At 39.1% G+C, this 23773-nt stretch overlaps 1 protein-coding gene across 1 annotated transcript in view; it reads left to right on the top strand.

The window, feature by feature from the left end:
• The window catches only part of LOC126461247 (protein flightless-1), a 205424-nt gene extending 182119 nt beyond the window's left edge, over positions 1 to 23305 (top strand). Inside the window, exons 17-23 of the mRNA XM_050095980.1 lie at positions 2686 to 2839; positions 12309 to 12495; positions 12727 to 12978; positions 15043 to 15169; positions 22338 to 22520; positions 22603 to 22716; positions 22838 to 23305. Coding sequence (XP_049951937.1) covers positions 2686 to 2839; positions 12309 to 12495; positions 12727 to 12978; positions 15043 to 15169; positions 22338 to 22520; positions 22603 to 22716; positions 22838 to 22972 — 1152 coding nt within the window. The 3' untranslated portion in view covers positions 22973 to 23305. The remainder of the gene's footprint in view (positions 1 to 2685; positions 2840 to 12308; positions 12496 to 12726; positions 12979 to 15042; positions 15170 to 22337; positions 22521 to 22602; positions 22717 to 22837) is intronic.
• Positions 23306 to 23773: the final 468 nt, after the last annotated feature.

The following is a 23773-nucleotide window of genomic DNA, read 5'->3' as shown; positions in this document are numbered from 1 at the left end:
GTGGAACGGCTTGCCATGCCATTTCCACCTGGCGCCTCAGTTGGACCAGCGTTCGTGCTGGACGTGCAGACCGCGTGAGACGACGCTTCATCCAGTCCCAAACATGCTCAATGGGGGACAGATCCGGAGATCTTGCTGGCCAGGGTAGTTGACTTACACCTTCTAGAGCACGTTGGGTGGCACGGGATACATGCGGACGTGCATTGTCCTGTTGGAACAGCAAGTTCCCTTGTCGGTCTAGGAATGGTAGAACGATGGGTTCGATGACGGTTTGGATGTACCGTGCACTATTCAGTGTCCCCTCGACGATCACCAGTGGTGTACGGCCAGTGTAGGAGATCGCTCCCCACACCATGATGCCGGGTGTTGGCCCTGTGTGCCTCGGTCGTATGCAGTCCTGATTGTGGCGCTCACCTGCACGGCGCCAAACACGCATACGACCATCATTGGCACCAAGGCAGAAGCGACTCTCATCGCTGAAGACGACACGTCTCCATTCGTCCCTCCATTCACGCCTGTCGCGACACCACTGGAGGCGGGCTGCACGATGTTGGGGCGTGAGCGGAAGACGGCCTAACGGTGTGCGGGAACGTAACCCAGCTTCACGGAGACGGTTGCGAATGGTCCTCGCCGATACCCCAGGAGCAACAGTGTCCCTAATTTGCTGGGAAGTGGCGGTGCGGTCCCCTACGGCACTGCGTAGGATCCTACGGTCTTGGCGTGCATCCGTGCGTCGCTGCGGTCCGGTCCCAGTTTGACGGGCATGTGCACCTTCCGCCGACCACTGGCGACAACATCGATGTACTGTGGAGACCTCACGCCCCACGTGTTGAGCAATTCGGCGGTACGTCCACCCGGCCTCCCACATGCCCACTATACGCCCTCACTCAAAGTCCGTCAACTGCACATACGGTTCACGTCCACGCTGTCGCGGCATGCTACCAGTGTTAAAGACTGCGATGGAGCTCAGTATGCCACGGCAAACTGGCTGACACTGACGGCGGCGGTGCACAAATGCTGCGCAGCTAGCGCCATTCGACGGCCAACACCGCGGTTTCTGGTGTGTCCGCTGTGCCGTGCGTGTGATCATTGCTTGTACAGCCCTCTCGCAGTGTCCTGCGCAAGTATGGTGGGTCTGACACACCGGTGTCAATGTGTTCTTTTTTCCATTTCCAGGAGTGTAAATAGATCAAGGAGAGCTTCTGGAATATTGTGGAGGTTGGCTTTTTAAAATTAGAAGTATATGGACACTAGTGGTGGAAAGACAGTTCCATTCCCACCATTGGAGTGATCGAACAGGTACAGTGGTGATGTGGATCCTGGCAGTATTGTGGTCAAACTCCTTCTCCATTACAGTAACTGTTCCCACACTATGCCCAGTACGTAACCACAGTTTCTTCTAAAGTTTTTGCCAATAGATTGAAGAATTTTCTTTGCTTCATTTCTGATAGCCACAGTATGAAGCTCTGTGGACAATTAGCTCTTAGTTGATGCTGTTCTGCCATTCATATATCTCATTGTATGCGAGATTGAATCAAATGTAAACTGGAATTACTTTTATACATTTATTTAGCTTCAGAAAAATTCACACACACGAACTTATTTTGCTATATGGTCTCAGATCAACAGTTTCTTGATCCCATTTTCGTAAAGTGAATGTGCCTATGACAGCAGCCAGTTGTGCATTAATATTTCTACTGTGCCATTGGTCTCTCTCTCTCTCTCTCTCTCTCTCTCTCTCTCTCTCTCTCTCACACCGAGCGAGGTGGCGCAGTGGTTAGCACACTGGACTCGCATTCGGGAGGACGACGGTTCAATCCCGTCTCCGGCCATCCTGATTTAGGTTTTCCGTGATTTCCCTAAATCGCTTCAGGCAAATGCCGGGATGGTTCCTTTGAAAGGGCACGGCCTATTTCCTTCCCCATCCTTCCCTCACCAGAGCTTGCGCTCCGTCTCTAATGACCTCGTTGTCGACGGGACGTTAAACACTAATATCCTCCTCCTCCTCTCTCTCTCTCCCTCTCCCTCCCCTCCCCCCCCTTCCCTCCTCCCCCACCCTCCCTGAAAACGAAAATTGGCAATAGTATGCAGCATTCACAGTGTGATGTTCATGGAGAAAATTGATGGGAAGAACTCTTTTAAAATAAAAAAGACTATCGCAAGAACCTCATTCAGCCATGCTGGTCCTCAGCTGATGTTGGTGAGGTGCATTCTCAACGTTTTCACATCCACATAATAACTGTTTGTGCCCTGTGTACTCTTGAATATTTCTTGTGGTGTTGTCACTGAACTGTGCCACAAGTATTGTCAAAATTATGTCTTGTAAAAAACTTGATCACAATGCGTTGGGCATCAGATGATGGTACATCCTGGTCTGACATTGCGATCCTCACTAAAGAAACAGTATGACAATGTTCTTGCTGTGGAAGGCAATCACTGGAAACGATAACAAAAATGAACAGAGACCATGACACACTCCATTAATGTAATGGCATGTAAATGAAAAATTCTGCTTTATATTTGATTCACCCTCATAGTTAATGAATGTCTGGTGGGTGGCCCTTTTGTTAACAAAATACCTTATTTTTATGAAGGTCATTTGTGTATAAGTACATTGCATTCCCAATTTTCTGAAAAAAATATTGCATTTACCATGTGGAGTAATAATAGGTATTTATGCAACAGGCCGATTTGGCTGCTCTCTTTACACCTCGACAACCACCAATGTCGCTTGCTGAGGCTCAACAACTTATGGAAGAGTGGAATGAAGATTTGGACGCAATGGAGGCTTTTGTCTTAGAAGGAAAGAAGTTTGTTCGACTGCCAGAGGAAGAACTAGGTAAGTACCCTTGAATAGCTTTTAAGGGACAGTATGCTAAGATCTTTTGTAATTTTCACATGTGGTTACTAGACCAATAAATAATAATTAATAATGACTAATAATAACTGTTATTATTATAAATTGCTTACATTACAGAGTAAATAGTATTGTGAGTGTAAACATCATAAACTTATGTTTAATAGGGTGTGCTGTGTAGCTAGAAAAAAGTTTGTGTTTAACGACTCAGACATGCAAAGTAGTGACACAAAGTGCAGTAGTAGCCTGGAAATTGTCTTCTCCAAGGGCAGTAAGTGAACTGAACTGTGAATGAATACAAGGAAAACACAGGTTAATACTGGTACAGCTTCACAAAAAAAGGCAACTAAGAAATTACACTGAGCAATGTGGTGCCCAAAGATCCTCGAAAAATCCAAAAATTGCAATAATATATTACCAGAAAGATTAATAGACAGTCGCACAAAACACAAAATTTAATCTCTGCTGAGTTAACACAAAGGCAATGTGAGTAGTGATAACTTTGTGTCAGAAAATCCAAATTCACAGATTTTATTTACCATTATGTTTTCAGAGAAAATAATTGTGATGCCAAACTTTATCATGAAGCATATTAGGATAAAAGCAAACATTGAAGTGTTCGTGCTAGAAGGCAAGCCCTGTTTATCATGTTAATGGAAACATAAACATGGAGCTTAAGACACAGAATAAAGACTGAAGGTCAGAGGAATGAAAGTATGACGGTTGATGTTACAATGTTCTTGTGGTCTTCAGTTTGAAGACTGTTTTGACAGAGCTTTCCACACTAGTCTGTCCTGTGCTGTCAGTCTCTTCTTTTATGTGTAATTACTGCAACCCACAGCCATTTGAAGCTGCTGGCTGTCTATCCTTGGTCTCCCTCTACAATTTTGACACCCCCTTCCTCCCTCCACCCTTACCCTCTGCCACTGCCACATTTACGATTCCTTGCTGCCTCATGATGTTTCCTAACAATTCATTCCATCTTTTAGTAAAGTTGAGCCACAAATATCTCTCTTTCCCCAGTTCAATTAATATTTCTTCATTATTTATTTGATCTACCCATGAAATTTTCAGCATTCTTCTGTAGCACCTCATCTGAGAAGCTTCTATTCTTTTCTTATTTGTGCTGTGCCCATGTTTCACTTCTGTAGCACACTCCACTCCATATAAATACCTTCTCAAAAGATGTCCTAATGCTTGCATTTATATTAGATGCCAAAAAATTTCTCTTTATCTTGGATACATAATTGAACTAAGTGGAAAAACTGGAGAATACTGTGCGTACAGAAAATATAACAACAGTATACCAGAGTCAGCGCTTCCTTTTGCTTTTCTTCATCTGTGCACTATTTATCATCTTATGAGGTCCCACACAGATTTAACAGGGCTGGCACCAAAATGTGATGCACAGCTTAGTAAATTGCATGTCATTTTACACATTAGCAAGTGATTCTGTTTTTAAAAATACTTTGTAATAGTTGCAAATTTCTGCCCCCGGTAGCTGACTGGTCAGCGCGACAGAATGTCAATCCTAAGGGCCCGGGTTCGATTCCTGGCTGGGTTGGAGATTTTCCCCGCGCAGGGACTGGGTGTTGTGTTGTCCTAATCATCATCATTTCATCCCCATTGACGCGCAAGTCACCGAAGTGGCATCAAATCGAAAGACCTGCACCCGGCGAATGATCTACCCGACAGGAGGCCCTAGTCACACTACATTTACATTTTAATAGCTGCAAACAGTTTTTGAGTGTCCCAGTCTGCCTCCCTCCATCTCTAACCCCCGCCCCCCTTCCCCCCCATCTCCAGCATTACCATTAGCGTCTGAAATCAACATTCTTTCCATTTCAGTTTTGTTGGAATGAACAAGTTATTCCCAAATTTGGTTGCATGCACAACATTTTGTCTGCTCCACAAAGTCAGTTTTGTACAGTAGTATATCCATTAATTTTTATTAAACATAAATCATTGGTATAACTCTAGTGGGTAGTGGAATGTGAATGCTCTGAAGCAATAGTCCCATGTGAATGAACTTGTCTTGAACAGTCATTTTAAGCCTTTGCATAACTTTCTCTAACTACAATGCTGTCATATATAGAAACAATCTTAAGACTGTTTCACATCATTTTGGGAGATAGTGTATCGCACTTCTTCCCGCTGTTATCAAAATTTCCTAAGACCACCAATGCACATTTCCAAAAGGACACAGATCTGGTGACTGGCTTGTCATTGTAGTAGATGATCAACCTGTAGAGGACATTGGATGATGCAGAAAACATTGGCATTGTCTTGCTTAATGATAATACGTACATATTGTTCAGTGTTCCTTCAAAGAATACTAAAAACACTGAATCAGTGCAGTCATTGCCGCAAACTATGAGGCAGTAGTGTCCAGCCAAATTTGGCAGTGTGTTTCCAGGTTCTGAGACTTGGATGTGGTTGCGTACATTGTCGTGTTGCACTAACATTTATTTTGGATTCTTGTCTAATTGAATTCACTGGAAACGATTCTTGAATCTGGCAACACATCCATGAGAATTACACCTTCACTTTTTCCAAAAGACTGTCATCATGACTTTGCCAACAGAGGGAGCTGCTTTGAACTGCCCACTTTTTAATAATGACATATGAGTGATTATGGAGAACAGTTCTGCACTTTCTGGTGCTTTAACTCTCTTTACCCATCACCAAACAATATTCCTATCGACTGTGTCGTTACCATACAGTGCACATTAGCTTTGATGGGTGTTCACCATGATTTCTTTTTCCGCATCAAAGAATTCAATTAAAGCATGTTGCTTGTAATGATTGCCTTGTGTAGACGCTGTTTTGACGGTTCATTACTACTCTGCCATCTGTTGGAATTAATCAAAACTTTGAACATGTGCAGGAGAAACACATTATGCACTGAAGAATCTTTATAATTTGTGTTTCATTCACGAATGGCTGCAAGTTTGATGATGTGACACTCTAAGTACACATATTTATGCCGTTTCTGACTGGAACCTGGATAGTTAGCGAGTGCACATCCAATGAACCATCAGCGTTAACAGTGATGTACAGTTGATACCTCACTTCCAATGTGTTAGTAGTCAGTTCATTGAAGGGATCACTCAGCACCACACTTGTCCACTGTGTGACCACACCGAAATTCAGTTAATTGCATAAATTGTGATTTTTGAGAAAATTGTATCATGTCTACAACCTTTGCTACCCAATCGTGTTGCTCAAAACAATTGACCATTGTTTCTGAAAGTCAAGTATGGAATGAGCCAACCCATTTTATGATCTGTTCCTATTGTATTCACAGCATGATGATTTGAATAATTGTCTTATCTACTTATCTTATGCTAATAAGGTGTGGGGTGTGTTGTTTTTGATTTGTGTCTACAGTAAATAGTATCAGCATGACTGTACATACAGTGTATTGTAGTATACTCAGTAGTTTATTTGCAATCAGTTCATTTTTAATAGGTAGGTTGATGTTAGTGTCGGAGATACAATATGGGTCTCACATTTTGGAGGCACTGAGTGGGACAATGCGTTTTAATTTAGATTTTTTTGATTATCGTAAATCAGTAGAAGTTAGTGCTAGGAAATTTATTTAGTAAGACCACAGGTGACTGCTGTTTCCACACCTATCTGAAACTTGGCTGGTGCTACACTTTATCTTCAGTTTTGGTGGCGTGTTGAAATCCAGGAATAATTAAATAGAATCATAGATTAGATCATACCTCAGAGTAACTTGTACAAGTAGTTTTGTTAACAATTAGGCTATGAGTCTACAGTTCTTTTGTGCTTAATTGACATCTGCTGTGTGTTATGTTAAATGGAATTGCCTTTGTTACTTTTTTTACTGTCCATAGTGAACCAAAAGTATTAGATTACCATATCAGTCCAAACAGTTTATAAAATCTGGATTGGTAAAAAACTGGAAAAGTTAAGGTGGTGGTTTTACTGCTTCATATGTTCTCTAGAGTCTCCCCTTACCTGAGTAGAATGCACAGAACTATCATACAGTTATGTGAAAATGTCAGAAAATTCCTTCTTTGAGATGATGATCAACTCACGTGTCACATTGGCTCGAGTGTAGGAAATGTCATCAAAGCGTTTACCCTTCATGTGGGTTTGTATTGATAATACCAATTCTCATCACAGAAAAAAATTGTCCGCATATCGCATTTCAATCAAGTCACAGCAGGGACCACATGTTGTCGTGTATGTTTGGGAATCAATGTGTAACCTCCCAACAGAAAAATAGTTATATTATTCACATCTAGTGTAACCTCCCAACAAAAAAAATCTTGTTTAAGTTCCCAATAGAGAAATTTCTTTCCAATAATAAAATTTATAATAATAATAACACGAATTCTTTACAGACGAATGGAAAAACTAGTAGAAGCCGACCTCGGGGAAGATCAGTTTGGATTCCATAGAAATACTGGAACACGTGAGGCAATACTGACCTTACGACTTATCTTAGAAGAAAGATTAAGGAAAGGCAAACCTACGTTTCTAGCATTTGTAGACTTAGAGAAAGCTTTTGACAATGTTGACTGGAATACTCTCTTTCAAATTCTAAAGGTGGCAGGGGTAAAATACAGGGAGCGAAAGGCTATTTACAATTTGTACAGAAAGCAGATGGCAGTTATAAGAGTCGATGGACATGAAAGGGAAGCAGTGGTTGGGAAGGGATTAAGACAGGGTTGTAGCCTCTCCCCGATGTTATTCAATCTGTATATTGAGCAAGCAGTAAAGGAAACAAAAGAAAAGTTCGGAGTAGGTATTAAAATCCATGGAGAAGAAGTAAAAACTTTGAGGTTTGCCGATGACATTGTAATTCTGTCAGAGACAGCAAAGGACTTGGAAGAGCAGTTGAACAGAATGGATGGTGTCTTGAAGGGAGGATATAATATGAACATCAACAAAAGTAAAACGAGGATAATGAAATGTAGTCGAATGTAGTCGGGTGATGTTGAGGGTATTAGATTAGGAAATGAGGCACTTAAAGTAGTAAAGGAGTTTTGCTATTTGGGGAGCAAAATAACTGATGATGGTCGAAGTAGAGAGGATATAAAATGTAGACTGGTAATGGCAAGGAAAGCGTTTCTGAAGAAGAGAAATTTGTTAACATCGAGTATAGATTTAAGTGTCAGGAAGTCATTTCTGAAAGTATTTGTATGGAGTGTAGCCATGTATGGATGTGAAACATGGACTGTAAATAGTTTGGACAAGAAGAGAATTGAAGCTTTCGAAATGTGGTGCTACAGAAGAATGCTGAAGATTAGATGGGTAGATCACATAACTAATGAGGAAGTATTGAATAGGATTGGGGAGAAGAGAATTTTGTGGCACAACTTGACCAGAAGAAGGGATCGGTTGGTAGGACATGTTCTGATGCATCAAGGGATCACCAATTTAGTATTGGAGGGCAGTGTGGAGGGTAAAAATCGTAGGGGGAGACCAAGAGATGAATACACTAAGCAGATTCAGAAGGATGTAGGTTGCAGTAGGTACTGGGAGATGAAGAAGCTTGCACAGAATAGAGTAGCATGGAGAGCTGCATCAAACCAGTCTCAGGACTGAAGACCACAACAACAACAATAAAATTTCAAGTTTTAATGTGACCTTCCATTAAAGACTGAATGCATATCGAGATTAATAAGTTTTGATGTCAGCAGCACTGTGTCGTGGCCCTGTAAAATCATTCTGAATAAACTGAAAAATTCTTACCTCACAATGATGTCACCTGCTAATGCTATCTATACATCTGCTTCTATAAGAAATTTTTTGGCATAGCCCAGTGCAATGCTGGCCACTAGATTTTCATTTGTAGGAAAACAATTGATTTTCTTTTGCTTAATCAACATGAGTATGCACAGGAAAAATTCATAAAATCTTTAAACGCAGATAAATAACTGGCAAAAGTTTTCTTCAGAACAAAAGTTATTATTGAAAATTTCTCAAAGGAATTACATGGGACTTTAACATTACAGTTGTGGTTAAATCAGTTGTGGCAATTAACATATGAATGCGGCAACAAAGAAAAATATTATTATTTTTTTTTTTTTCTTTTACCTTATACCACATTGCTCAGGCACCACCATCGTTCTGCACGACTGGCCCAACACAAGTCAACCACTGCACTGCCCTGTCTGAACTCCACAACTCATGTGCTCTGTGTGAGCTACAAAACATGACTGCTCCCTGTGAGCTACTAAACTCGACTTACTGCCAACAGTGCTTCTATTGTAGCATAGATATTCCATATCGCAGGCAGCACGTGAGCAATCATCAAAATCACATCTGCTCAAGTGCGCTAGCAAATAGTAATGAGCCCATTACAAATGTATGTCAGACACACTTCGCATACATGTTTCTTTTCTTCAGAACATTCTAGAAAATGTACTGAGCTCTTTTGGAGGTGCTCCTCCATTGTGTTCTGTGACACAGTAATGTTGACACACGATGACTGCACATTCTTAATACTGCATACTGAATGGTCGAATGCAGACCTGTTTACATTTGGTAGTTCAAGCTGCCACTGTAGTTACTGTGTTGATGTCATTTATACCCAAGGAATGAAGTCACTCCAGAAATTTTTTGGACAGATGGTGTATGTTAATGATTGTATCAATAATGTAACAAAAGAAATTGTGTTTTTAAAGTGGTACGTGGTATCTTACCATTTTCTATGCGTCACTTCCACTTGGAATTTTAGCTAGCTGTTAATAGCAGGTACTGGATGTAGAGCAGGTTTTTAGTGTAAAGCATTATATATACATTTTTTAAAAATAGTTGTAATAGTTCATGGTGTCTTCAGATGTATTGTATGTTACATAATTTCCCAAATATCATGTATTTACTGAGTAAAAACTGTTTTCTGTGCATCAGTACACTGAATGCAATACTACAACAGTATATTATAACATTTCTTGAACTCTTTTGATGAGGTGTAGTGATACGTCATGAATTATTAACTATACTGAACATTCTCACATGATGTCCATTTCACTATTAGTTTTGGGAATGTTGTCAGTTAGGAGCATTTGAGGGATAAGTCAATAGAAAATCATGTATGATAAAACTAATCACTGTACTCATTGTTTTGCTGGTCAAGAACAAGCACATATTTTATTACTGATATTCTGGCTGAAATTGTCAATCCAGATGCAAATGACACAGATTGTAAAGCAAACACTGAAGTTAAGCCTGTGCTCAGTGTCATGTTCTGCAACTAAGTCTATGGCACAGACTAGCAATGGACAATCATTTGGGTGGACAGTTAATTGGTGCTCACACCCACATAATAGTTGTATCTCTGGTAGGACAAGAATAGGTTGAGCTAGATGGGAGACAGGACAGGTCTCACACCTGGGTCTTCCGCAAGACTACGACTCATTTGGAAAGTTGTTGGGGGTAGGTGTGGCAAAAGGATGGACAAGGATATTTCGTTGGATGAGCAGTGGAGTATGTTGTTGTTGTTGTTGTTGTTGTTGTTGTGGTCTTCAGTCCTGAGACTGGTTTGATGCAGCTCTCCATGCTACTCTATCCTGTGCAAGCTTTTTTATCTCCCAGTACCTACTGCCACACCAGTGGAGTATATCTGGGTAGAAATAAAAAGGATTTCCCAGTGCAGTGATCAGTAGTGGAAGATGTAGTGAAGGATTTGGTTAAGTTGTTCCAGTCTGAGGTAATTTTAACTAATAAGGGGATGCTTATTTGCAGTTGGGCCATGAGAATGCGTGGAGGATTAAGGACTTGTGTGGATGTGGCACAGGGGACCTATTTGTGAAGTTTGCTTGGAGGGTAATCCCTGTCTGTGAAAGCCTTGGAAAGACTTTCAGAATGCTGGGACTGAACTGTATAGGAGAGACGTTTGAGTGTGTGGTGGATGGCAGCTACCAAAATGGAGGTACTGTTGATGGTTGCTTTGATGTATATGGGCAGAGCTTTTTATGCAACCATCCGAGAGGTGGGTATCAACATCCAGGAAGATGGCATACTGAGCTGGGGAACACCAAGTACAGTGGATATGATAGAAAGTGTTGAGTTGATGAGGGAAGGAGGATAGAGTATCTTGGCCTTGCATCCATATCATGAAGGTATTATCACTGAACCTGAACCAGACAAAGGGGTGTAGGATTTTGGTGACAAGGAATATTTTCCTTAAATGGCCCATAAACAGGTCAGTATATGAGGGCATTATGCTGCAGCACATGTCTGTTACAGAAGATTTGTTTGTATGCATAATCACCAAATAATGCCAAGTTGCTCATAAGCACATAGTCTATCAGGTGTATAAGGTTTTAAGTGGAAAGTTTGGAGTTGGCTGTTGTTGGGAGGGATAGTGTGGTCATGTGCACAGGAGATGTTTGTGTGTAGTGAGGTGATCTCAGTGGTGTACAGGGCTCCGAGTGATACTGGGCTGGGGATAGTTGAGAGTGAGTGAAGGAGTGGTTCGTGTTCTTGGTATGGAAGGTACACCACTAGCATTAGGTTGGACATTGGACATGGTAGGATACTATTTGAAAGCTCAGCAATGTTTCCAGTCTTACATGCCTGCTCACTGATCAACACATCATGTATGTGGTTAGTGGTTACTTTACTCTTTCCATCACTTATAATCCACCCACGACTTCCCAGGAAGGCATTATGTTAATGGTTATAATTGGCTACAAATAGTAACATGGTTGTGTGTTATTAATTCTTTGTTATTTATGCATCTGCTAAATCCTTCAAACATTGTAATTGTCTGTTTCCAGTCTTTGGTATTTACAATGAATAAAACTAATGTAATCTCACTAAATGTCATAGAACTTGAGTTTCATGACATTTGCAGATCGAAAAGATTCAGTGAATTTTTTGATTTTCTAAAGAGACCTTAGTAAAATTAAATGAAATATACTATTAAAGATATATAATTCAGTTTTTCAAATACCAAATGAATTATGTGACAATAACATGAGAACTATTGAGAATAACATTTCATGTGATACAGGCCAGCAGAAATTGTCATATGGTGTTAGAAATAATATCCAAAGTTTAATATACCTGTATAGAAGGTAAAGGAGTAAAACAAAGCATGATATCTCACAATAAGAGAGAAGGCTGCTAATATTCTGTGCACATTAACTGATACGCATTTGAAAATTAATGAAAGATGAATAATGGTCCACCAAAACAAACTTAGACAAAAGCCCATTGCAAACGTTGATTCTGTATCATCAATAGTGACAGTGTTTGATGTTTGTGTGTACCTGAAAAGATAATGCCATCATCTTTATGAGTAACATGTGTAATGTTGTTTATTGCTTTGAGACAATCTGAAAAATGACATCTAAATTTTTAAATTGTATCTTGATAGCATTAGAAGTGTTTCTTACTAACAGTTTCAAATATGAACATATGTTTCTCTTCGTATTTTGGTACTAAATATTGAGAAAATTTTCAGGTCACTTCTACAGTCGGGACTGTTATGTGTTCCTTTGCCGTTACTGGGTACCTGGTGAGGTTCCGGATGAAGGAAATGCTGATGATGAAACTGACCAAGGACAGGTTGAAGACGACTTTCAGTGTGTTGTGTATTTCTGGCAAGGACGAGAAGCATCCAACATGGGATGGCTTACTTTTACTTTTAGGTATGTACTGTAAAAGCCAAGGAGACTTTACAAGCAACTGTTGAATGTTTGTGAAAGTGTTTCAACTTGTAATAGGTACATGCTAGTCACTGGCACTTCATATATTGTCTTTTTCATCATTATTTTAGAGTAAATCTGTTGTACTGTATAAGACAAATAACAATATTTTTTGAGTTAATATAGGCAGTACTTTGCCATCTAATGAGAGAGTTTTTTTTTTTTTTTTTACAGTTTGCAGAAAAAATTCAAGTCTTTGTTTGGAGAAAAACTGGAAGTTGTGAGAACTCATCAGCAGCAAGAGAATTTGAAATTTATGGCACATTTCAAAAGAAAATTTGTAATCCACCAAGGAAAACGTAAGGAACCACCACCTTCAACAGGACCTCCAGTGGAATTCTATCATCTTCGTTCCAATGGAAGTCCATTATGTACAAGACTGATACAGATAAGGCCTGATCCACTGGCCCTCAACTCTGCGTTTTGGTAAGAATGCCAGAAATTGTGTAAACATATTTTAAAAGGAGGATTTGCTACTGTGGTCCTCATATTTGTGACACTATTGTCACATTGAAATCACAATCGAGTGTTCATCTGAAGGCAGGGTCATCAGTGAAGTACAACACCTAGAAATTAAAGCAAGTTTATTACTGACGAAGTATACAACCAGAACAGATTTAACCTCCTGGACAGGGAATGCAATTATTTATACAAAAATTGAATATTCCAGATGTACAAACATAAGATATTTCAAGAACCTTAAAAAATAAATAAATAAATGTGAAATAACAAAAAATTCCTGGTGGTCAGGTTTGAATTGGCAATATGCAACATGCCACCATATGACACTAACCACTATGCCACACAGTTCACACTAGAGCTTGTGGCAATATCTTACTGACAATAAATCTAAATTTTCAGAACTTGATAAAGGAAGCAAATTCAGTTATGTGGTCTTGTAATTCATTTTAGGAATGGTCCTTGTGCTTCATGAACAAAATGAACATAGTTACTTTTTCGTGTCTGTAACTTAAGAGATCATGGAGATCTGTGTAACAAAATTAGTCACGGTGATTATACAACCCATGCTGGCAAAGTGACAGTGGGCTGTGAGTGGTGTTTAACTGTGTGTGATGATTCTTTGTTGATGGCATGCAGAATGACAATAGGAGATGTGATGACACCACAGGATGTACATCAACTCCCCATACCTGTTGATCAAGCCTCAGGTGTGGCTCATGGTACTGCTTTCCAGTGCTGGAGATGTGCTCTCCAGAGATCAGCAGTGGTCCATGGTGATGGTCTTCAGCTTTAACCCTAGCAATACCAACACACTTTCCATAATGTGCATTACAGGGAGTTGGGGAGATACTTTATGCCTCTCCAAAAAATTATTTATAAAACACAAATTTTGTTAATTGTTGTAGGCTTTTATTCACAACATCAATTTTAAAGAGAGCCTGATGTCTAAGTAAGGTCCCAATCCTGAAAATATTGAATATGATGGGGGAAAGCAACATGTACTATCTAAGACTTGAATTTTTTGGTTTAGCTAAAAAATTTAAACATTTATGGAATCTGGCAGAAGAATTTATTAAAAACATAGAATATTTTTTCAAAATTTTAAAATATAAAGTAATTGTCTAGATCACAGTATTTTCAAAAGAGTGGCCCTATTCCCCCCCCCCCCCCTCCCCCCCTACCCACCCAAAAAAAAAAAAAATCCTGTCCCCTCCCCCCGCAAGGTTTAGTCCTTTAGCCACAAGGAGTTAGTGCATGTTGGATTGGATTTTTTAAGTGCAGTAAGGAAGCTGCCATTTCAGATGCATGAAGTTCTCAAATTATAATTAGTGGTCCTGTACTTTGGCATTATTTAAGTAGTAATACAGTGAGCTGGACTCTTGTTGTTGGGTATTATCATTTATTAGATGGAACCCACAAAAAAGTACATATGGTATTAAAGTATGTCATTCTTACAGACAACAGCTGTCATAGTATGCCTAGGAAACACATTCATTATCATATGTATTTCTAACACAATGCCAACTCAGATGTGGGTGCTGATACTGCTGTATTTGTCCCTTTCCATCATATTTTAATTGCAGTACAAGAGAACATCAGACAAGCAGATAGTGTATATCACTGTTCAGGCTAAACTTCAACTCACGTAAATTTTTACTGGATATTTCCACAACAGACAATAAATGAGACAAAATAGTGTGCACACCAGAAAAATTAAACCTCTTCACTCTTAGTTTATTTGTTTTTCCTTCTTTACCTTGAATTCTATCTTTCTTCAAACTGTGTTTGGTGCTGTAATTGTAATGCATCTGTACTTGTCTCTTTATTAGCAAGATTCTAACACTTTTTATCCATCCCTAATGGTGTCATTGTTCATGGCACATTAAACCATTGTGTTCCTTCTTCCTTGTGTGTGTGTGTGTGTGTGTGTTATTGCTGCCTTGTAGTTACGTTAGTGTATTCTTTTAAGTTAATTTCTAACTTATTACAAAATTACTTACTCACTTCTTGGTGGTTTGTTGATTTCAGTTATATTTTGAAAGTACCTTTCAACAACGAGGAGTTGACGGGGATAGTTTATGTGTGGTTAGGGTCAAAAGCTGATCCTGATGAGGCAAGACTTGTAGTTGAAATAGCAGAAGAAATGTTTAACAATGTAAGTTTTTGCAGTGTTGTCTGTAAGTATTAACTACATTTAGTTGATAACATCAAATCATTATGTAATTTGTTCATAATAATCTACACTTCCATATGTAACTGAATATATCACACACATCTTTGATAAAATCAGTTTTATGCTACTAGATGAGTATGCACACGTTCTTTCAGACACAGACCTTTTCATTTTCTATTGATATTAATCAATATTTCTGAAACATGGTTATTTAATTCATTAGTATGATTCAACATGTGTTTCCATTTGCATTTTGAACTGTCAATAAGTCCTTTACCTTTGTTATGAGTAGTCTGCCATGTATGCCTGGAAAGTGACAACTACCACTCCTTTATTATATATGATAAGTTTCCAAAGATTTATGCTTGGAGGCTTAATTTTGAGTTATGTTGTACAGATTCAAGGTTGGTTAGTTGTTTGTCTGTAGCATAAATCATGTGAAATCTGAAGTGCCAAACACAGACAGTTCTCATACAAATTTAAAATTTCAAAATAGTCTAAGGACAGATCCATTCATAGTTTCACAGAACAACTTCCATCTTATGTTGGTTTGGTTTCTTCAAAACTGTGTTCAGATACAGCACATGACAGTAAAGTAATTATTGTGCAAAGAATCTAACAGAACTTTTAGTGTCTGAAACTAAAGAACTCTCCCTCACATCTTAGGCAAAAACAGAAGATATGACAAGAAATAGACTGTATTGTCCTACTCAGGCCTAATTACTCCGATGCTAGGTGGCATATCGGGGAACAAGTGCCCTCCTGTGAAATCGATCAGCAACCAGATTTGAGGTTTGAATTGCTGAATTTGTTGTTTCTGTTGCGGTCAAAAATTTTACAGGGTCAGGTTGCTGACCCGAGCCCAACCCTGCTCCTCTCATTTGAGCTAGGGAACAGCAGTGGTGAAGTTGGACTGTATAGTGGAAGATGGAAATTCATTGTCTAGTACATTGTTTTGTTCTTTGTGCCTTTATTAACCTAGGGCTCTGACTTACACTCTGCTCTGTTAGTGTACTGCTTGCTGTTATTTTTTGTCCACTTCTGTTTATTCTTTTGTCATGAACAGAAGGAACATCTAATTCTGGAAGTCTTGGTGCTTTTCTTTGTCATGAACAGAAGGAACATCTAATTCTGGAAGTCTTAGTGCTTTTCTTTTCATTTGTGTTTTTTCTGTTATATTTAAACTTACAGAATTTCTTCAAGAAAATAATGTTGCTGCCTTCTGTACTTGGTACTAACATTGCATAGCTTCTCACTTGTCCTCATTTGTACAGTTAACACATTAAATGTTACTACTTGGATTGTTCCTGTAATAGTTTACAGTAGATTATCTTTTATTCATAAGTACTGTCCAGCTTGTGTGTTTTACTTATACTGGTCACAGTGATTCGGGAATGCATATTTACATAAATACTGTATAAATCTCTGTAAAATGACTGACAGAGTGTACTTAATATGTTACATATTAGGATTTCTTCACATTCTAATTGTTTATAGTGTGTGGAAAACATGACAGTCCAAATGCCACTGTGTATATTCTAATTAATCTAATCTTGCCATCACAATCTCTAGAGGAGTGATATGTAGGATGTTGGAGAGTATCTGTAGATTATTCATTCCATACTGGTTTTTGAAACTTTGTAAATAGGTTCTGAGGAGATGTTTGGCATCTGTCTTCTAGAGTCTACCAATTCAGATTTGTCAACCTTAATGGGACACATTTTCATGAGTCAGACAAATCTGTGCCCTTTCATACTACTCTTCTTTGCATACATTCAATATTCCCTGTTAATCCTTTTTGGCACGGGTCCCACAAACTTGAGCAGTAGTCTAAGACGAGACACACGAGTTATTTCTAAGCTGCGTCCTTTGTGGACTGACTGCATTTTCCCAGTATCAAAATATGCACTTGCTTTGTCTATGATGAGGGTATTGGATCATTCCATTTCATACCTGTACAAATTGTTAACTTTGGTATTGAGTTTATTGATTACAGTTGTGATACATTGATATTGTAGTCATAGGTACTGCGTTCTTTTGTTTCATTAAGTGCACAATGTACATTTCTGAACATTTACAGGAAGTTTTCAATCTTTGCACAACTTCGAAATCTTATCAAGATCTGACTTGATGATTTTGCAGCTTTTCTTCAGACATACATCATTTGCAAAGAGTCTGAGGTTACTGATAATATTGTCTGCAAGGTCATTAAGGTACAATGTGAACAATAAGGGTCCCAAGACACTTCCTTGGGTCACACCTGAAGTTATTTCTACATCAGCTAGTGATTCTCTAACCAAGATGATATGCTGCTTTCTCCCTACCAAGAAATCATCAGTCTAGTTACAAATTTCTCTCAGTACCTTATACAAATGTACAGGGTGTTTCAAAAATGACCGGTATATTTGAAACGGTAATAAAAACTAAACGAGCAGCGATAGAAATACACCGTTTGTTGCAATATGCTTGGGACAACAGTACATTTTCAGGCAGACAAACTTTCGAAATTACAGTAGTTACAATTGTCAACAACAGATGGCGCTGCGGTCTGGGAAACTCTATAGTACGATGTTTTCCACATATCCACCATGCATAGCAATAATATGGCGTAGTCTCTTAATGAAATTACCCGAAACCTTTGACAACGTGTCTGGCAGAATGGCTTCACATGCAGATGAGATGTACTGCTTCAGCTGTTCAATTGTTTCTGGATTCTGGCGGTGCACCTGGTCTTTCAAGTGTCCCCACAGAAAGAAGTCACAGGGGTTCATGTCTGGCGAATAGGGAGGCCAATCCACGCCGCCTCCTGTATGTTTCGGGTAGCCCAAAGCAATCACACGATCATCGAAATATTCATTCAGGAAATTAAAGACGTCGGCCGTGCGATGTGGCCGGGCACCATCTTGCATAAACCACGAGGTGTTCGCAGTGTGGTCTAAGGCAGTTTGTACCACCACAAATTCACGAAGAATGTCCAGATAGTGTGATGCAGTAATCGTTTCGGATCTGAAAAATGGGTCAGTGATTCCTTTGGAAGAAATGGCGGCCCAGACCAGTACTTTTTGAGGATGCAGGGACAATGGGACTGCAACATGGGGCTTTTCGATTCCCCATATGCGCCAGTTCTGTTTATTGACGAAGCCGTCCAGGTAAAAATAAGCTTCGTCAGTAAACCAAATGCTGCCCACATGCATATCGCCGTCATCAATCCCGTGCACTATATCGTTAGCAAATGTCTCTCGTGCAGCAATGGTAGCAGCGCTGAGGGGTTGCCGCGTTTGAATTTTGTATGGATAGAGGTGTAAACTCTGGCGCATGAGACGATACATGGACGTTGGCGTCATTTGGACCGCAGCTGCAACACGGCGAACGGAAACCCGAGGCCGCTGTTGGATCACCTGCTGCACTAGCTGCGCGTTGCCCTCTGTGGTTGCCGTACGCGGTCGCCCTACCTTTCCAGCACATTCATCCGTCACGTTCCCAGTCCGTTGAAATTTTTCAAACAGATCCTTTATTGTATCGCTTTTCGGTCCTTTGGTTACATTAAACCTCCGTTGAAAACTTCGTCTTGTTGCAACAACACTGTGTTCTAGGCGGTGGAATTCCAACACCAGAAAAATCCTCTGTTCTAAGGAATAAACCATGTTGTCCACAGCACACTTGCACGTTGTGAACAGCACACGCTTACAGCAGAAAGACGACGTACAGAATGGCGCACCCACAGACTGCGTTGTCTTCTATATCTTTCACATCACTTGCAGGGCCATCTGTTGTTGAAAATTGTAACTAGTGTAATTTCGAAAGTTTGTCCGCCTGAAAATGTACTGTTGTCCCAAGCATATTGCAACAAACGGTGTATTTCTATCGCTGCTCATTTAGTTTTTATTGCCGTTTCAAATATACCGGTCATTTTTGAAACACCCTGTATTTTTGTTAGTTATTATAGATGTGATGTTGAGTCAAAGGCTGTTTGGAAGCCAAGAAATACTACAGCTCTTTGAGTGCCTTGATCCATGCCTTGCAAGATGTCACAAGAGAACAGTGCACGTTGGGTTGCATACAACCAAAGTTTTTGGAATTCACACTGGCTGGAATGGAGAGCAGTCGTTCCCTATTAGATAGCTCATTGCATTTTAGCTCAGAAGGGTTTCTAAGATTATACAACAGATGGATATAAGGCTTACTGAATGGTAGTTTTGTGGATCACTTCTGGTACTCTCCTAGTAGGTGAGTGTGACCCTTGCACTGTTATTTGTTTGAGAGAGATCTACAGCATATTATAGTTGAAGAACGGGCTAACTGGGTCACAAATTCTATATAAAATCTGATAGAGAAGCCACTGAACCTTGGAATTTTGTTCAGTTTTAGCACTTTCTAAATGCCACTGGCACTAATAACAATCTCACTCATTCTTGTGTAGGTGCAAGAACTGTGGCAATACCCCTGAATTTTACTTTAGAGGAACAGTGAAAACAGTTCATCATTTCTAATTTTGCCTTACTACCCTAAATTTGAGTTCCTGTGGTATCCATGAGAACCCATACATGAACTTTGATGCCAGTGACAGCCTTGAAATGTAACTAGAGTTTCTGTAGGTCTTGTGAGAGATCTCGTGATAAGAATCTGCGATGGTGATTGTTCAAGGCTTCATGCATTGCCCTCTTGCCAGTGAGATGAATTCATTCAGTATTTGTTTATCTATAGCCCTCTGCTTTATTTTATACCTATTATTCAGTAGTCTGTTTCTTTAGAAATTAACTATTTTTACAAAATTATGAGGAAGTATGTGTTATGTAAAGCTAAGCCTTTAGGTTTCATATGTAGCAGGATACACTTAGAGGTACACTGTAATATACTGGTGCAGATGCTTTAAGTTTCCTTTCTATGCCACCAAAGATACAGAGGAAAGTATTTGTGTTACTGGTGCAGCTCAGAAATATGTGACACAACTAATTTATGTTCTGTTTGTATGCATTAAGATTTTTTCAAATGGCTAACATAGCTTTCACCTATTTGGCATGAGTTCGGTGGGCATATTGGTGAGTGTCTGAGGAACATGGTGCTTTTCCATGAGAAGAGCACACTATAGCTTTGAAGTAATTTTAGGATATGTTGGCTGGGTTTCAGTGTGATTTGAAATAAATCCTAGTTAGTTTTAATAATAGAGCTTGGATGACCACAGCACCTGGATGATGTGTGTTGTTATCAACTGAGTTTTGTGTGGACAATCATTGTTGTTAATAAAAAGGGAAGATCATCAGTAGCACAAACATATAATATACAAGAGAAAGAACTGTTTAATATTTTGAGGTCCATATGTCTCCCAGCACTGCTTCGTACCAACACTGTTAGTTCTCCACCATGATAATGAACTATTTCGTACACAAATGTAAGACTGGAGCTTAAAAAGCAACGGTCTGTGTCTGTTGTTCCTGCAGTGACATTTAAATATGTTCTGTTATTTTGTGTGTGTGTGTGTGTGTGTGTGTGTGTGTGTGTGTGTGTCCCTTCCACTTGGGGCGGAAGCTAAGCTGTGACCATTTCTGTCAAGTACGATGTACGATCACAATGATACATTTTATGCTGTGTTACATACACATAGATTGAGCGATAATGTAGGACAACAGCTTAACCAATGCATTGAACTTGGTCAGCACTGGCCAACCAGCTGGTCCAACTAACCTGCAATGATGTGAGCAGTTGCATTTCAGACGCAAAAAGAGACGAGCAGAGGAACAATATAGCTTCAAATGTTATTTAATTTTTAAAGAGAATGAAATAATATTCGGCAAAACTCCAGCACTACTGCACGCTTCTTAGGTAACCAGACAGAAAGCATAAAATGCTCTTATTCTCACCTAACATAGTATTCTAATTACAAACGAGTGAGGAAAACTCCTAACTTAAACACAGGGTAATTTTTCTGAGTGATGCAAAAGCATGCATGATGCAAAAGCATACTGCAGGGATTTCATCGTACTGTTGAATGCTGAAGCCAATTACAGTGAATCCTCTGGTAATCTCTTAGCTCCTTCCTTATCCGAATCTGAAAAATACATTTCAGTTCTGGAACTATCATCTGCTACATTGACAACGAGTCGATCACCAACAGAATCCATGAAGTCAACCAGGCACCGCATTTTCTCCTCTTCTTTTATGACATACCATTCTTATCCCACTAGCGTTCGGCAGTGACATGTAAAAATGCTGCATGCATTAGTTCCAGTACATTTGGCAGCTTAACAATTTTGGTATTTCTCAGGCCAAATCCCTTAACTCTACTTCAGATCAGTTCTGTTGGGTTCGTATTGTAATGGTACAATGGCAAATGGAGATATGCAGCATTTTTATGGTGTGCTCGATGCTGTGAAAATCATTGTTTTGCACGTTTTTACACCTCTATACTTTAACTGTGTTCCACACACGTTTCACTACAGAACAGGAAGCAGCCTCAGACCATTTTTCATACTGCATATTAAGTGTCACAATCAGGGCCCAACAGTGCAGAGACTGGGACTGTACACAACTTTTAAAATAAAAACTACATAGCTAAAGCATTATTAAGGAAAACATTGATGGCTGTTAATAAATTTGAACACCTTAAAGTTTCATTTAACATAACTTAGTAAAAATATATCTAATACATACTTCCAAGAGCATACCGACACCTGTGTATGCGTGCTATGGCTTCTGACCAATCATCTCATTTGTGTTTGTTTACATCAGGTTTATTCTTATAAGGAATGCAGTATACATTCAATGTCAGTATTTGAACTGTGTGTCCATTAATGTCAATCATTTCTTTGACGTTGTTAAATAGAATAAAAGCTGCCACTACTATAGTAAAACTGTGTAGCCTTACTGTGTTTGGCTTAAATATAACTACATGAATCATGATATATTGACTGAGTGACTTACCATTATAAAGAGTGAAAGTCTCTCAAATACTCGTTGCCCAATTTATCTCTAGTCTGTGCCTGTTGATACTTTTAGTCTCAGACCTGATTGAATGTAACATTACATGTTGTTGCGGACACTTATTGATATTATGTATACTGTCACACTGACATAAAATAAGAGTTTAATAATCATTGAATATTGTGCATCTACAAGATAAAGATTCTCAAAGAAATTATTTTTTGTGTTTCAGCCATGGATAGGATTCCAAACATTAAATGAAGGTGAAGAACCTGACAATTTCTTTTGGGTTGCTCTGGGTGGTCGTAAACCATACGATACGGATGCCGATTTTATGAATTACACACGCCTTTTCCGCTGTTCAAATGAGAAAGGATACTTCACAGTATCTGAAAAATGTTCAGATTTCTGTCAGGTGAATATTACATTTAGTTTATAAATAAAGCAGTAGTTTTTATGGCATTGGATTAATTATTTGTTTTTACCATACACAACAGGATGACTTAGCAGATGATGATATAATGATTTTGGATAACGGAGAGCAGGTGTTCCTCTGGCTTGGACCAAAATGTAGTGAAGTGGAAGTGAAACTGGCATTCAAGTCAGCACAGGTGAGACCACTGAACACTCCCGTACCAACTTTTATTAAATATAGTGATTAAACACATTAATGCATAATTCTGTAGTATGTGTATTTAAGTGACATATGACATTATATCTTTTTGTTTTTAGGTGTACATACAGCATTTAAGAGTCAAGCAACCAGAAAGACCTCGTAAGCTTTTCCTTACAGCAAAAAATAGAGAGTCTCGCAAATTCACAAAGTGCTTCCATGGTTGGGGCCCACACAAAAGGCCTCCAGAATAAAATATTTATCTGTGCATTTTTACTATCTTTCATGCAGGAAACAGCCACAGAGCTACATCTTTTGTGCAAGTTGTCCATTTAAATGTTCCACTGGTCCTGTTTTCTGGTTACAGTGTTTCATGAACAGTCAGTACTGCACAGATTTTTTTATATTTATTATTATTTATTACTTTTTTACTTTAAAGACAGAAGTACTTTGCTGTACAATATTTTCTGATAATGTACATATATTTACGTGTTATTCTGTTAAACTGTACTTTTTGCATGCACAAAATATTTTTAATGGATTGTAAAGACTTTTTGAGTAAAATATAGATGTTTATTACATGTTGACATGAGTTGTTTTCAGCAATATTATATCAACTATGAGTTCTAATAAACCTTAAGAATTATGACACACACACACACACACACACACACACACACACACACACAGCAGAGAGAGAGAGAGAGAGACAGAGAGAGAGAGAGAGAGAGAGAGAGAGAGAGAGAGACTCTGCCCAAGCATTAGTGTAAAACATATGCAACATTGAGAGGCAAATAAATATTAAAGTTTTGAAGCTAGTATTCAGTTTCTTAATGGTGACATGGAAATAAATGGCAAGAAGGGCATGGGAAAAGCTCAGTCCCTCAGAACACTGTGCTGGAATGGAAAAAATAAGTTCTGTTGTTTCATCATCTATAGCTTAAAGATTCTTGAATATATCCCACACATTTTGCCACATATTTGAAAACACACACAAGGTAAGTCAGTTAACACAAATGGTATTATTACCAATTTCAACTTAACACCAAGTTAGC

The sequence above is a fragment of the Schistocerca serialis genome, chromosome 1 (genome assembly GCF_023864345.2).
Source record: "Schistocerca serialis cubense isolate TAMUIC-IGC-003099 chromosome 1, iqSchSeri2.2, whole genome shotgun sequence".
Taxonomy (NCBI): domain Eukaryota; kingdom Metazoa; phylum Arthropoda; class Insecta; order Orthoptera; family Acrididae; genus Schistocerca; species Schistocerca serialis.
This window is presented reverse-complemented; position numbering and strand designations above follow the sequence as displayed.